Raw genomic sequence first — 16,695 nt, forward strand, 5'->3', positions numbered from 1 at the left:
GACAATTCAAGACAGGAAGGAGGCACAGCCTTACCCCCATTAGAGAAGCTGGAGGGGGCAGCTATTCCCTTTTCCCGCCCCTCGGCAGCTACAACAGGGCAGGTCAAGCAGATGTTCCAGTTGAGAATTTAGCATCCCCACACTAACATGTAAGGTACATGGAGAAATACAGACTCTTCTCAGCAGTGTGGTTTGGCCATAAGTGGCCAGTGGTGACAGCCCAGCATCCTTAGTAGGTTGCTTTTTAGGAGGATTTCCTCCCTGGCCTCTAAGCCTGGTTCCTCAGGCTTCCTGTTATCTAGACTATCTGTTATTTCTCCAATAAATTATTTTTTCATGTAAGTTACCCAGAGCTGATGTCTGTTGTCCGGAGTCAAGACCTCCAGGAGATAATTTCACCAGCCAAGTTCCCATCAGGCACATTCCTAGAGTAGTTAGTGTTACAGATAAGGAAGCTTCTCAGGAAAGAAGGAAGCCTATTCCTAGAGTCAAACAGGCTTTGAGTTATAAAACTGTTGAACCCTTCAGTTTCTTCTTGAATAAAACAGCAGCATGATCATTTTCCTACCTTTCCTGAAGGGACCCTTTGAGGATCAAATGAGATAATCACAGTGCAGGACTTTATACATATATATGGTAATGCAAATCTAAGGGTTATTAGAGATTAGCTAATAAAATAGGTTATTCTGAGGCCAAAATGAACTAGACTAAACATCAGTCCACTTTTTGACTCAAAAGAGATTTCAAGTTTTAAAGGAGTGATGATCAAGTCGATGATCACTCCTCCTTTAAAACCTGAGCTCTCTGCATGATTTCCCCTTTATTTGTGATCAGCTATTATACCACATTTTAAATGTTTACATAGAGAAGACATTGGAACTGATGTTAATCCATCCTTTGAAATTTGTATAGGAAGTCCTCGCTACCTAAATATCTATTTGGAAGAAGAGAATCTGTCATAAACATATTTGAAACGATCATCAATTATTTAGCATTTAATATGTAATAAATATTTAATTAACATTTTTCTGATCTATGGGAATTCCTTTTAGTCAATTAGGAAATGATCTGTCCGAATTGGAAATACATTCCATTGACCAGAAAGCTAAAAGCTTTAATTTATTCTGAATCTTCAGGACAGAAGGGATTAATTGGCCAGAGTTCCAGATGAATACAACTGAGAGGGGCCCTAGGATTCCTAACTGCCTTCAGAGAGGTGGGCAAAAATGAGTCATTCATTCATTCATTAAACATTTGCTCAGTAGCTAGGTTCTAAGTTAATCAACAAAGGTGAAGAGATGAATAAAACACAGTTTCGTCCTCAAGGGAAGCTTCTAGGGATCTGAACATTGCTTCTAAGTACCTTAATCTTACAGCCTTCTTATACAATGGCTTCCTGTGGTGACTCATATGTCTCCTTTTAAATACTCTTTTTTTAGGCATTTAAGCTTTCTTCATTAACTAGACTTTGAGTATGGACTGCCTCAGACATAAGCAAACTGCCGAATTCAATTCTCTTGTGAAGGCCTACATCGCAGAAAGAGCATAGCTTTGAAATCAGAAGGAACAGTGTTCCAAATACCACCATCATTACTGATTATCTGTGTGATCTTGGACAAATTATTTAATTTCTCTGAGCCCTCAATCCAACAAGGTTGTTGGGACAATTCAGTGAAATCGTGCTGTATCCAGCAAAATGCTTGGTGCTGAGCATATATTCAATACATGTTAGGCATTTTATCTCTAATTACTGGTTTTAGTTTCTTGGGGCCCTCTTTGTAGGGAAGTTTCCCCTCCAGAATCCTTCTTACTTTCCCATCCTGAGCTAAGGATGGTCTCTTCTTTATGCTCATGTGGTCCCTGGAAGTTACCATTAGCATTTCCATGTTATACTGGAAATAACCTATTTATTTGTCTGTCTCCCTTCATGAGGCTACATATTCACTGAGGAGACAATGCTTTTTTCACGTTGTATCCTTAGTGTCTAGTAGCTTTTGGTACTTTGTGAATGTCTCTGAGCTCTGCAAACAAGATTTTAAGGTGAAAATATTACTTCTGTCAAATAAAATACAAGAGGTTTTCTGGAGATTATGACAGAATTTTCAAAAAATATGTTTCACTTGATAGTAATTTATATCCAAAGACTAAAAAAGTTATTTTGCTAAATAATGTTAAAAAAACTCTTCATGGTCCGAGTGTGGTGGCTCACCCCTGTAATTCCAGCACTTTGGGAGGCCGAGGCGGGCGGATCACAAGGTCAGGAGATAGAGACCAACCTGGCTAACACGGTGAAACCCCGTCTCTACTAAAAATAGAAAAAATTGGCCATGAGGGGTGGCGGCCACCTGTAGTCCCAGCTACTCGGGAGGCTGAGGCAGGAGAATGGCGTGAACCCAGGAGGCAGAGCTTGCAGTGAGCCGAGATTACGCCACTGCACTCCAGCCTGGGCGACAGAGCAAGACTCCGTCTCAGAAAAACAAACAAAAACAAACCAAAACCAAAAAACCAACCAACCAACAAACAAAAAAACCACACTTTATCAGCATTTAAAAAATTTGCTGCAGGACTTCTCAGATCTTTCATTGAATTATGAACCTTTTTAATGGAGCATTTCACACATCTGCTATTATACAGAGTTTTGGAAGTACCACTGTGAGAAAAGCTGGTGTTTTACTGGTGCACTGAGTTAAGTTTCAGAGTTTTGAAAGCTGCTTACAGTTAAATCCTTTGAGCAGTCATCTTGTGAGTTAGGTGTTAGAAGTCTGATGTTAAGTACATGGTTCCTAAGGTACTATTTTCACTGCACCTTGCTAAGTTGTGACATATAGTGTGTTTATGACACATTGAATAAGCAGGACTTAAGGAATGTAACTGGAAAGCAGCAATGTTAATTTTGTTTCCCTACACAGTTTACTGAGTGCCCACAAATTTTGTTTTTCTTTAAAAAGAAAATACATATATATATTTTTTTGAGACAGAGTTTCGCTCTTGTTGCCCAGGTTGGAGTGTAATGGCACGATTTCAGCTCACCGCAAACTCTGTCTCCCGGGTTCAAGTGATTCTCCCGCCTCAGCCTCCCGAGTAGCTGGGGTTACAGGTGTGTGCCACCACCTCTGGCTAATTTTGTATTTTTAGTAGAGACAGGGTTTCTCCATGTTGGTCAGGCTGGTCTCAAACTCCCGACCTCAGGTGATCTGCCCACCTCGGCTTCCCAGAATGCTGAGATTACAGGCATGAGCCACAGTGCGCGGCCTATTTACTGATTTTCTTTAACATATATTACACAGCCGGATTCTATGTCAGACAATGGGGATGATGTTTAAGTGACACTTGGGGCAATTCATGAGTTCTCTGGTCCCTTTTAGATAATGGAGGGTTTTTCCTTGTCTACTCCAAGTTCCTTTTGAGAGGAAATTCAGCGAACAGGTTGGAGGTAGGAGGAAGCTCAGCACAGAGGGGACAGGGCTACTGCTCCATCCCCACTCAGTGATATGGCTCTTTCTTTCGGTACAACAGTGAAACACACTTGTGTGTGGCTTGTTAGTAAATAACTGCTGTCCTGAGCTCTCCTGAGTGACCCACAACTCTGGCTCCCTAGAAGTCCCCACTGCCCTGCTGTCCGGCATCTGTGGCACTATGGCCATTCATTGTGTGGACTGGTGCCAGGGTTATGCCAAGGTGTGGAAATTTTGAATAGCATCCCTGACCATAGGTAAAGAAAAATCCAGGGTGGCTGAGGCATCAGTGAGAGTAGGGGAAGTATTGTGGATGGGGCAGGCTGTCCAGGCAGGCAGGGGCCAGACTCTGCAAAACTTTATGGGCTATGTTAAAAATTTTAGGCTTTAAGAACAGTGGGACACCACTGAAAGGCTTTAAAGAGAGCAGGAAAAGGATATGATTAGATATGCTTTTTGTCCTGTTCGCTCTTTCCACAGGCTAGAAGTCTGTACGTGATGGGTGATGTTTACATGTAATAGGCAATCATCAGGAATAAAGGACTCTGCCCATAGTCAGGCCCTGCTGAATCCCCACGCTCGGGCGGCTGGGCCAGGAGTCAGCCTGGGTAGTGGGGCTCTGAAGCCAAGGCTGAGTAAGAGTAACTCCCCTGGAGCCTCTTCACAGGCCACTTCTGTTTTCATTTGAGGTGGTCTTGTGATCAGGGGAGCAGTGGGTTCTCAGTTGTGCAAGAAGAAAGATCCGGTAAGGTAGGGAGAAGTCTAAATGGGCTCCACAATTAAGAGAGGCAAAAGCCGGAAATGACTGAAGAGTCAACGGATCTAGAGGCAGTGGGTTAGAAAGAGTGAGCAAATGCCTGGAACAAGCATGCTGGTGTGGAGAGGTAACTTCTACATGGTTTCTGGACCAGAACTCTAAATTTAACTGGTCAGATTTAGGGCAATAAGTTTTTACCTCCTCAAAAACAGCATCAACTCCACTTAGTTGGATTTCACTTCAAAGTTTAACAGAATGTCGTGGCTGACACAGTACCTTGAAAATTCTGAAACCTTACTGATACTTGTTCCTGAGGGGAGGGTAGTGGTTTTGTTGGAGTTTGGGCGACTCCAAGTTTTGAAGACGAGCGAAGAGAAGCTGAAGGTGTTGCTTAGGTGAAAGGTTTTATAAGGTTTCTGATTTACGCTGTTTCACCTTTGAGGACAAGGTGAAATAATAGCACTGAGTTGTGGAGAGGAGACTTGTCCCTAACATTGCATAGGCCCTAGATCCTTTTTAGTATTTCAGAGAGTGCTTGTTTCAGGAACGCACAGAGGGAGACAGAGTTTCTTAGGCAGAAAACATCAGTACTGAAAACTAGGAAAGCAAGTTTTCTCCATGGGACTGGGAGCCAGAGCCAGAGAGGAAGGGCATGGCAGGTATGGCATGGTGACTTGAAGGGATGAGGTTTGTAGGTTCATATGAAGACCACTTCAGGAAATCGAAGAAATAATTTGGGACATCTTTACTGGGGATGGCGTGGGGGAGGGGGAAGCCACAACACCAGAACAGATTTAGAAATGTTATTTGAGGTGACAATATAAGGTGACCTTATCAGTATCCAAAGATGGTGAATAGTGTGTGTAGTGCTCATATTCCATTTAATTAAACTTGAAAATACAGTCCTGGCAAATCAAGTCCTTTCCCTCTGCACATTTCTAAGCGTGAAGATAACCTGAACAATTTTGAAATACCCATGTGAGCTGTGATTCATTTTTACTCTTTCTAAATCAACAATGCAATTTAAATTCTAATTTGGAAATTCAGTTACCTATTATACCTTCACTTCAACAGCTGCAGCATTTCACTTCTGGCAACACATATTCCTAATCATGTATCTTGAAACACAGTTTGTTAAATACTTAAAGTCCATCAAGAATGAGCTTTGGAGTTAGCAAGTCAGCTGGGGTGATCATTTTTGGATGCCTGAGGAATGAATAAACTAAAATTGCTTGGAGAGACAGGAAATAATCTCCTTCCAGGGGGTATTGCTTCTCTGTGCTCTGTTCCACATTTTTTCCTAAAAAATCACTGAAACAAATAATAAGGGAAGCATTTCTATATTTTTTCTGCAGAAAGAATGCCTGAGGAGGCGACTACACTAGTTAATGTGACTGCCTGCTGAATGCCCTAAATTCTCCTCCATGAATACATCAAGAATATGGTTCAATTACTGAATTCCATTCTGCAACAAATCCCTGAGAAATAGAATACATAAAAGAGAAATTAGAAAAGATCACTTATAATACATGTATAGGTTGTAGCCCAAGGTGACGATCTCTTTGTCTTTGAGCATCTTCAATAATTTAATTTTGGAATTCTGGTGGAGATAAGCAGTAGGCCTGGAAAAAATTCCCTACAATGGAGCTTCAGAATCCTCCATCTTCAGGTTGCTAAGTAATGTGTTTTGACAATGCATGAACACTAGATGGCACCCATAACCTTAAAACATAGTAACAGGCCACTTCCCTTTTCTGTACAGGCAAGAATGTAGGAAACAGTCAATTACGGGAATTACAAAAATTAGCCGGGCGCAGTGGCAGGAGCCTGTAATCTCACTTACTCAGGAGGCTGAGGCAGGAAAATCGCTTGAACCCAGGAGGTGGAGGTTGCAGTGAGCCGAGATCGCACTACTGCACTCCAGTCTGTGCAACACAATCAGACTCCGTCGCAAATAATAATAACAAATCTACTCAAGCATTTCCCACTACTGGTGTCCTGTAAGATACTCCTTATGTAAGGGTTTTGTGGTCAAAATGTTTGTGAAAACCACAGATTTCATCTGCTCTAGGAGATTTCCAATGGACACAGGTAAACATGGTTTTTAGAAGTTCTTCATTGAAGAAGTCTGTACAAAGGAACCTATTACAGTAGCAACCTATTACAATCCTGCTGTTTCAGTGTTCTGTGAAACACACTTTGGGAAATGCCAATCTAGTTCAATCCCTGTCCCAAAGAAGGAACAGCCCAAACGATCCAAAAGAGGCCTTCCTTATACATGGGTATCTGAACCTTTTTAAAAAACAACAGATACAGTCTTAAAGCAGAGTTGTTAATAGTAATAGCAACATTTATTGAATACATATACTATGACATGCTATATTTTAAGTGTTACTGTCTCTTCTCTTTCTTCAGTGTGTATGTGTATATATATGTGTATGTATATGTGTTTATATACATATACATACATATACAATACCTGGCACATAGTACACCATTAATAACTAAATTACCTAGGAAGATCCTATAGTCTGTGTGTGAGAGTAGGAATGGACATTCTGCCCCTGATGAGAAAGGTAATTGTCTATTATGCAAGTCTCTTACCTATGAAGAACAATTGAGACCAAAGACATATCCCCCAGATCCCTTCCCTGGGGATTCTACTTCCTTTCTCTGAAATTGCTACATTGTTGTTAACATGACTTATTTGCAAATTAATTTTACATGACCTATTAATATGTATTGAATTTTATTTAGGTTTTTTTTTTTTTTTTTTTTTTTTTTTTTTACAGAGTCTCACTCTATCACCCAGGCTGGAGGGCAGTGGTGCAATCTTGGCTCACTGAAGCCTTTGCCTCCTGGGTTCAACCAATTCTCCTGCCTCAGCCTCCCAAGTAGCTGGGACTACAGGTGTGCACCACCACACCTGGTTAATTTTTAAATTTTTACTAAAGACAGGGTTTCACCATGTTGGCCAGGCTGGTCTTGAACTCCTGACCTCAGGTGATCTGCCTGCCTCAGCATCACAAAGTGCTAGGATTATAGGCATGAGCCACCATGCCCAGCCAGCTCCAGATTGTTATTTAGAGTTTTTGCTTTGTATTTTCCAGGAAGGTAGCTTGCCCCTGTATGTCCAGTGTAAGTTATAGATGAAAATATTTTATCTTCCATATTCCATTATTAGTAATTCTTTTGTGCCATTTTGCTTTCCACAATGTAATGCTTGAGCTTCTCAAGACTGTTTACTCTTTTCTCTCAATGTTAAGCAATGAAATTCCAATAGTGAACCTTGAAACTAGCCATTTTCTAGCTCGCTATAGGTGAAATACATTTTGATATACTAAGGAGAAATGTTCTCTCTTCTTTCTCAACTGAAAAAAGCAGATATTTTCCTCATCAAATGTATTTGCAAATGTTATACATAAAAACGGATATGCTATGTGAACTTCAAAGATTGTTGTTATGTCCTGTGAATTATAATATCAAAGAAGACTATAATTCTGATTGGCTGCCTTATTTACTATGTGGTCCTGGTAATAATATTTAAATGGATAAATCTATTTTTGAAGCAGAAATACTTGGGAGTTTTCTTTGTCAAGCCATAGAGTATTACTAGCTCATTTTTTTCTCTCACATGTATGGAGGTTAAAACAAATAAAGCCTGTGGTTTGGTGGATTTTTTTTATTTAAACAGAGTTAGAGAGTCTAATGTCATCCCTGTGGCTCAATTTCTTTATCCTTAAAGTGAACATAATAAGGCATAGTGTTGTTAGAAGACTAAATTATTTATGATAGTGACTGACTCAAAAGTACCATGTAAGTATTAGTTCTTTATTGTTTTATGTGTTCCTGAATGTAATGTGTACACAGTGTGGTGTGCACTAGGAAGATGTGCCATAGAGACTGTTGACAAAATTTTGAAAAGAGACTGTGCCGAGAGGAGAGAGAACACTGACTTTGAGTTCAGCTTTATAGTCAGTAGCTGGAGACATAGACAGATCATTTAATATCTCCGAATCTCTTTTCTCCTGATTTGTAAAATGGCAATAATAATAACAACCTATCCTGCCACTTAGAATGCCTTAGAGGATCTCTAGAATTAATGCATGTGACAGTGCTTTGCGTCTGGGAACATTTAACGATGATATGAATGCTGATTGTAATGAAATGACAAAGTGGTACCCCAGTATAGAGAATGTAAGCCAGGATGATGAAGATACGTTAGTATGCTTTAGGTAGAATTTTAGAGTCAATCTTTCAGGCTATAGTGACTTCTTAATGTGCCACCATATTTATTCAACACTTTTTCGTTCAATAAACACTTTTTTTTTTTGAGAGACTGCTATGTGCCAGGCATTGTGCTAAATATTAAGGATATAAAATCATATAAGATAGAGAATTTGCTTTGAGAGACCTTACTACCTAGTACAGAAAGACAGACATGTAAACATACATGGACAATAAGGTTTGATAGCTGCCAGTTATATCTTATATATCATGAAAGTATTGAAGTAGGTAAGGGAAGTAGTTTAAGGAATGATGCTCAGTTCTTGGATGGCAGAACAAGGTCCTAATGAGGGACCTTACACTGTCTCTCCCATACTCAACATCCTTCCACAGAACTGCAAGCTGATGAGTGGGCAGAGGCCTTCATATGTGAGAGGACCTCAGTGACACATATGACAAGGCCATTCATGCCATTCATGCAAACTGCCAGACACCTTACTAAAGTCAACAGATGTATGATGTTATTTAGGTAAAGTGTGTGTGTGTGTGTTTGTGTGTTTTTGTGTTTGTGTGTGTGAGAGAGAGAGAGAGAGAGGGAGATTTTCCCATTTTTTGAAGGGTTGGAATGGTGGCTAACAAATATAAGGTCAATTATAAGATTCTATTTGTAAATCACAGCCATAAAACAAAAACAAATTTTTCTAAATGCACAATGAAAACCACAAACTAAGTGCTTTGTTTAGTTATGAACTATGAACCATAATATCAGCCACAAGTACTGGCTCCTTATGTAACTCTCCATTATTATTTTCATGATTAGTAAAATTAAAATATAGGCAGGAACACTCACAATGGATTTACCCTATCATACTAAGGAGGAAGCTTGACATAGTAGAAGGAGACAGTCAATAAATATTTGAATAAATTAAAGCAAATAGAGAAAGAAAGGAAGAGGAAAGGAAAATTAGAAGGAAGGGAGAAAGTGGCAATGGAATGGAAGAATGAAAAGAGGGAGGGAAGGGATATAGTATGTGTAATGGGCATTAAAATGGAATATTTAAATCCCAGCTCTGACTCTCTGTAGTTAGGTAAACTTTGACTAGCTTGAAGTTTATCTTCATTTGAACACGGGGCAGTACCTTTCAGAGTGATTGTGAGAAGAATAAATAATAGTTATGCAAGATAAATTAGAGGTCCATTGAACAATGTAGTGCCTATAGTCACCAATAGTGCCTGCTTAAACATTTGATAAGAGGGTAGATCTTATGTTAATTGTTCTTATCACAAAAGGAAAACAATAACAAAAATAGAAGAGAATAGGAGCAAACTTTTGGAGTGATGGATGCGTTATGGCATAGATTGTGTGATGGTTTCATGTGTGCATACACATCTCCAAATTCGTCATTAAGTATGTACAACTTTTTCTATGTCAATCTCATCTCAATAAAGTAGCCTTGAAAATTACTTACAAAATAATGCCCTTTGCACCAATGTGGATGCCACTGGAGGCTATTATCCTAAGCAAATTAACATAGGAACAGAAAGCCAAATACTACATATTCTTACTTTTAAGTGGGAGCTAAACACTGGATACTCATGGACATAAAGTTAGCAACAATAGATACTGGGGACTCCTAGAGTGGGGAGGGAAGGAAAAGGGAAATGATTGAAAAACTACTGGGTACTAGGCTCACTATCTGGGAAATGGGATCAATTGTACGCTCAACCTCAGCATCACGTGATATGCCCATATAAGAAACATCGTGTGTAACCCCAAATCTAAAATAAAAAAATAAAAGTTGAAATTATTAAAAAAGAAAAAAAAAAAGGTACTTAATACATTGTTGCTGATAATTCTTGAATTTAGTTGAGTGGTACCGCTGCTACAACTCCGTACCATCAGCAAACTCTATATAGCATTATCTTATGCATTTTATTTTTTTTACATTTGCACCAAACTATACACATTACAAAGGTACAGTGTTTAGAGTATGGTTATGAGTTTGGGGGAAAAGTCTGTTTTTTAAAATAAAAGAAGTAATATATCATTTTAAAAAAGGCATGCTTCTCAACATTCTGTTGGATGCAAATGTGTCTTGGAACATCTAGAAGAAAATATTAGCACCTTCACCTTTATTTGAGGGAAGTAAGTGCAACAAGCATCAAGCACCTGAACACCATTTAAACTGTGACATGTAGACCATGCGTGACGGTTCATGCCTGTAATCCCAGCACTTTGAAAGGCTGAGGCAGGTGGATCACCTGAGGTCAGGAGTTTGAGACCACCCTGGCCAACATAGTGAACCCCCATCTCTACTAAAAATACAAAAACTAGCCAGGCATAGTGGTGCATGCCTGTAATGCCAGCTACTTGGGAGGCGGAGTCAGGAGAATCACTTGAACCTGGGAGGCAGAGGTTGCAGTGAGCTGAGATTGTGCCACTGCACTCCAGCCTGGGCAATAGAATGAGCAAGACTCTGTCTCAAAGGAAACAAAAACAAAAACAAACAAAACTGTGACATGCACCAGAAGTCATGACGCTCTCATCCATTTTCCTTTGTAATTAAGGTGCTTTTGGTATCATAATTGAAAGTTAAGGCTTTTTCATTGACAGCGTCAGATATGGAGGGAATGAAGATTAAAGAAACATACTCACCGATAGGATCTGGTCTCCTCTCTGGAGCTCCCCACTTAGGTCTGCTGGTCCACCAGCCAGAATGAAGGATACAAAAATACCTTCTCCATCTTCCCCACCGACAATGTTGAAGCCCAGGCCAGTGGAGCCTTTGTGCAGGACCACCTTGCGAGGCTCTCTGCAGAAAGAAATAGAGAACACAGCTCAGAGGCTGATCCATTTAAGATTTAGGTTGCTTTTACTTTCATATGATATCAGCAATTCACTACCTATAAAATTGTTTCTCGAACTAAGATAACATTTGCATATCAAGAAAGAGGCTAATATCAGGACAGATATTTGAGTTCACCACTGTAACAACTACCAAAACACCATGCAAAAATCATTCCATCATTCTAAAAAAATTTCTTAAACTACCTTTACTTCTACTTTTCTTTTGTCTAAAACATCTGTTTTTGTATTGAACAACACAGTAGTACTCAGTATGACGGATGTACACAAAAGGAGGGAGGGATTTTTAGGAACAAGAGACTAGGTTGAATGCCCAGATCATGAAAGATCTTATATGCCAGGTTGTGGGTTTGTGGTTTGTTTGATTGTTAATTAAAATTTACTGTGTAGGCCATGGGGACTCATTGGAAGATTCTGAGACATTAAGAATACTTAAATTCATTTTAGGAAAATTAACAGATGGTCCTATGGAGGACTGACGGAGAGGAAAGCACAGATATGATGGGAGGTGGGAAAACCATTTAGGATGTTGTCTAGTAATCCAGCTGCGAGGAAGTCACAGCCCGAACAAGGGTGACAGCAATGAGAATTTTAAAAAGGGCAACACGAGAGAGGAAATTTGAAGGGAGAAGCAGTAGGTCCAGAGATGACTCAGACACTGGAAAAAGAGGAGAGAGAGCATCTAAGTAACTAGCAAAAGAAGAGATGAGTGGAATCCAGGGTCATGAGAATGCGTATGATTTTGACATACTCAATTCCAGGAAATAGTGGGATATCCAGGTGGAGACGTTTTGAAGCAGCTGGAGGCAAAGAATAGGAATTTGGGTCTTCAGAGAGGACTATAAATACAGATTTGAGGATCATCAACAAAAAGGTCAGAGATCAAATCTTGAGCCAATAGTTCGCTGAGTTTGTGTAGAGGTCAGAATAATATGGAATTATAGAATGTAAAAAGTCTTAAAAGGCATTTAGTTCAATTTTCTATATCAGTAGCTTTAGAAAGTGTTTTGCAAGCCTTAGGTTTACCAAGTTGTCATTTGTATCACGCACCCTCCTCTCCCAAACATCTCAGTTCATCTTCTGTTTTCCAGCTCTTAATGATGTAAGAACGAGAAAGAGCCATCCAATATATTTTATACTAATGACTATACAAATAATTTGTTACTTGCTATCACATTTCCATGCATAAAATGATGCATTATGTATATATGCCTTATTATGAGGAAGAGTGTAAAGTGCACATCATAACTTGAACTGTAAGTAATAAATTATGTAACAATGCATTAAGTTAGAGGTAAAGTGACATATAGTTAACTCATTTCATTCTACAAATACTTTGTCAACACCTACTGTGCCAGGAGGGCGTTTCAGGTGCTCAGAATGTTTGCAAACAAAACAAATATCCCTGTGCTTGTAGGCTTACAATCTAATGAAGGTAGACTAATAAATGATAGATGCAATAAATAAATTAATTATATAGTATGTTATAAGGCAATAAGTATTTTGGAGAGAAAAACGGCAGAACAGCGTAGGAGGGATAGGTTGTGGCGAGGAGGGCCTGGACAGGATGCATTGAGAAGGTGACCTTTTAGAAAAAATTGAAGAGGTGAGGAAACTGGTCATGTCACTATAAAAAGAAAGAACATTCTGGCCAGAAGAAAGGAATAGACAAACAGAGATCCTAATATGGAAGGGTGCCTGGTATTGTCAAAGAACTAGGAGGCCATTGTGGCTAAACTGAGCAAATGAAGAAAGAAGAATGGTAAACAATGAAGTCACTGTATTAGTTTTCTATTGCTGGGTAATAAGTTACCACAAATCTAGCAGGTTAAAACCACACGCATTGTTCTCTTTCAGTTCTGTAGGTCAGAAATCTGGGTGGACTTGACTGTATTGTCTACCTATGCTGAAGTCAAGGTGTCAGCCAGGCTGAGCTTTATTGCAAATTTCTGTGGAAAAACCTGCTTCCAGATGTATGTAGGTTGCTGGCAGAATTCAGTTTTTTGTGGTTGTAGGATTGTATTAGTCAGGGTTCTTCAGAGAAAGTCAACATGAGATTGCATACACATACACACATACATACATACATCTATATTATATACACATACATAATAAGGAATTGGCTTAGGTACTTATGGAGTCTGATAAGGCCTCAAGATTTGTGGCTGACAAATTGGAGACCCAGGAGAGCCAGTGATATATATTAAGTAGTTGCAGGCTGAGGCTAAGCCCGAAGGCAGATGAAGACTGATGTCCCAGCTTGAAGATAGTCAGGAAGAAGAAGCAAATTCACCCTTTCATTGCTTTTTTTATTCTATTCAGGCCTTCAGTGGATTAGATGAGGATCACACACTTTGGGGAAAACAATCTGCTTTACCCAGTCTATTGATTTGCATGTTCATCTCATCCAGAAACACCCTCACAGACTTACCGAGGAAAACGTTTAACCAAATAGCTGGACACTCAGTGACTCAGTCAAGCTGACACATGAAATTAACCATCATAAGGAATAAGGTACCCATTTCCTTGCTGGCCATCAACTGGGGCCTCTCTCAGCTCCTATAAACCATCCATATTCCTCATCCCATGGCCCTCTCTATCTTCAAGCAAGTAATGGCACATTGGCACATTGAATCCTCTTAAGATTTGGAAGCTCTGACTTCCTCTTCTCCAACTAGTTGAATAACTCTTTGCTTTTTAGGGGTTTATGTGATTAGGCCAGGCCTACCCAGATAATGTTCCTATCTTAACTGATTAGTAACCTTAACTGCATTTGCAAAATCCCTTTTCTTTTTCTTTTCTTTTTTTTTTTTTTTTGAGACGGAGTCTCACGCTGTCACCCAGGCTGAAGTGCAGTGGCACAATCTCGGCTCACTGCAAGCTCCGCTTCCCGGGTTCATGCCATTCTCCTGCCTCAGTCTCCAAAGTAGCTGGGACTATAGGCGCCAGCCACCATGCCCGCCTAATTTTTTTTTTTTTTTTTTTTTAGTAGAGATGGGGTTTTACTGTGTTAGCCAGGATGGTCTCGATCTCCTGACCTCGTGATCCGCCCGCCTCGGCCTCCCAAAGTGCTGGGATTGCAGGCTTGAACCACGGCGCCCTGCCGCATAATCCCTTTTTCTTATGTAAGAACTTAATTGTGGGAATAACACTAGGAGGTAGATATCACGAGTCCCTCTTAGAACTTTGCCTACCACTGTCAGAGAGACCATAGTGCATTAATCCTGTAGGGCCTTGTAGATCATTTTAAAAGCTTTGACTTTTACTCTGAGAGAAATGGGAAGCCTGTGAGAAAAATGACTTGACCTGACTTACATTTGTAAATGATTCCCTTGATGTAAAACAGACTCCTCTTGCAGCTGGGTGGGCATGGGAGTTCAGCTCCCCCTTGATCACAGAAACAGCAGGGAGGGAAACACAGAGCATTCCCCTCATTCTACCTCACTGCCATTAGGTGGGAGTAGAAGTTCAGCTCCCCGCTTGGATCCACTAACACCAATCGGGGAGAGAAGATGGGGTGCTGACTAGCACTGCCTTGAACCATCTTATTCTGCCTCCTTACCTCTGCATGGGGGCAGAAGTTTAGATCCCCACAGGGCCCTGCTGATGTTACCCTAGTAGGCAGTGGTTTTCCAACTAGTACTGATTTCCTCTTTCTCCTTCTACTTCATTGCCACTGTGCAGGGGTAGAAGTTAAGCTTCTTGCTGGTCCCCATCAATATTAGGAGTAGGGGAATGGAATGCCAGCTAATGCCACCTCATTCCAGCCTGTTGCTGCTGGATAAGGGTACGAGTTCAGCTCCCCACTAGAAAGTGGAGAATCGACTAGCACCACCTCATACTCCCTTGTTCTGCCTATTTGCTGCCCAGATGGGGATGGAAATTCAGTTCTTGTTCTGTCTACCAACAACAGCCTAGTGGAGGAAGTGGAAGGCCATCTTAGAGTTGCCTCTCCTGACTGCCCCTGGTGGAGCCAGAAATCTAGCTCTCTACACAGCACTACTGACACTGCAGGGTTGAGGGGACAGTTTTTTCTTTGGTGTTTGGCTAGAGTAGGTCAGTATTATCAAAAGTTTTCCTGTTCTGTTAGTCTACCTGTTTTTCCCAGTCATTTATCTATAGGGAGCAGGTTTCACTTGGGGCTGTTTTTGTCTGTACTTATTGGCAGTTCCAGGCTGCAGTTTCTCCAGTGCTCCGTACAAATACATAGCAAACAAAAGAAAAAAAGAAGAAAGAAACAGTCCTGGGAACTCACTACAGTATCCTTCCTTTCCTAGACAGTCTGTTGCCTCCCTTCCAACTCTAAAGTCTTCCTACATTAGTGTTTTTCTACTCAAGGTTTTTTGTTTTGTTTTGCTTTTTAAATAAGAGGGTGGATTAGAGAGAAATGGGGATACATTTTAAAGGTAGAGGCCAACAGAATTTTGATGAAAAGGTTATTGACAAAATCTCCCCCTTGCTTGAGAATAAACACATGTATAGACATTCTTAGTGGGTCCAACAACACTGGAGCTCTATATGGTACATATAGATGGAGGGAAGAGAGTGACTAGGACTCTGACATTTGTCCCTGTGCTAGATATTGTGCTTGATGCTTTATGTGAATCATTTGATTTATTCCTCAAAAAAATGAAAGGTATACTGATTTTGCAACTACTTTGAAACAGACACTGAAAGCAAAATAGACTGATGATTGGATAGATGGGCAGGCATGTGATAAAGCAAGTAAAGGAAAATGTTAATAGAATCTAGGTGGCAAGTACATGGATGTTCATTGTAAAATTTTTAAACTTTTCCTTATGTTTGAAAGATTTTTATAATAAAATTATGAGTAAAAGAAATAATCTGATGAAGAAATCATTAGGGCAAATTTTTAGATTAGTGAAATGAGACTACTTGCCTAAGCTTTTAACTGAGTTTAGTAAATATCAAAGGCAGGATTAAGGACATAGATTTTCTGTCTCCCAATCCCAAAATCTAGAATATGGTATATACCAGAGATTGCAAACCAGCAAGTCAAAGGCTGAATTTGACTGACAATATTTACAAATGTTTGAATTAGTTGCCCAAGTTTAAAATTAGGAAAATTTGCATAAAATATGAATTTGTGGCTTCAAGTGAAAAAAGTCTGACATTCCATCAACACTAGCTCCCAGTTTTGTTGTGAGGTAACACTTGGTTTAGAGAATGGGCTTCTTTAGAATGGTCATTCGTTCACCAGTTTGCTACAGTCCTAACCTCTTTCTCATGTTCCCAGACAAAAAAAAAGCTGTCATTGTACCACATTTGCATTTCTTATAAAATTAAGAGGAAAGTATTTCTTGTACTCATACTCCTATCAAAAACGGGAAAATGAAAGATTTATGGAGGGAATCATATTTTAATAAAAA

The 16,695-nt window shown here is 39.8% G+C and overlaps 1 protein-coding gene across 12 annotated transcripts in view; it reads right to left on the minus strand.

The window, feature by feature from the left end:
* DLG2 (discs large MAGUK scaffold protein 2) overlaps positions 1-16,695 on the minus strand; it is a 2,228,225-nt gene that overhangs the window by 368,650 nt on the left and 1,842,880 nt on the right. For all 12 annotated transcript variants that reach the window (XM_077964104.1, XM_077964105.1, XM_015115421.3 and 9 more), the window contains one exon: positions 11,096-11,252. In XM_077964104.1, coding sequence (XP_077820230.1) covers positions 11,096-11,252 — 157 coding nt within the window. The remainder of the gene's footprint in view (positions 1-11,095; positions 11,253-16,695) is intronic.

The sequence above is a fragment of the Macaca mulatta genome, chromosome 14 (assembly GCF_049350105.2).
Source record: "Macaca mulatta isolate MMU2019108-1 chromosome 14, T2T-MMU8v2.0, whole genome shotgun sequence".
NCBI lineage: Eukaryota > Metazoa > Chordata > Mammalia > Primates > Cercopithecidae > Macaca > Macaca mulatta.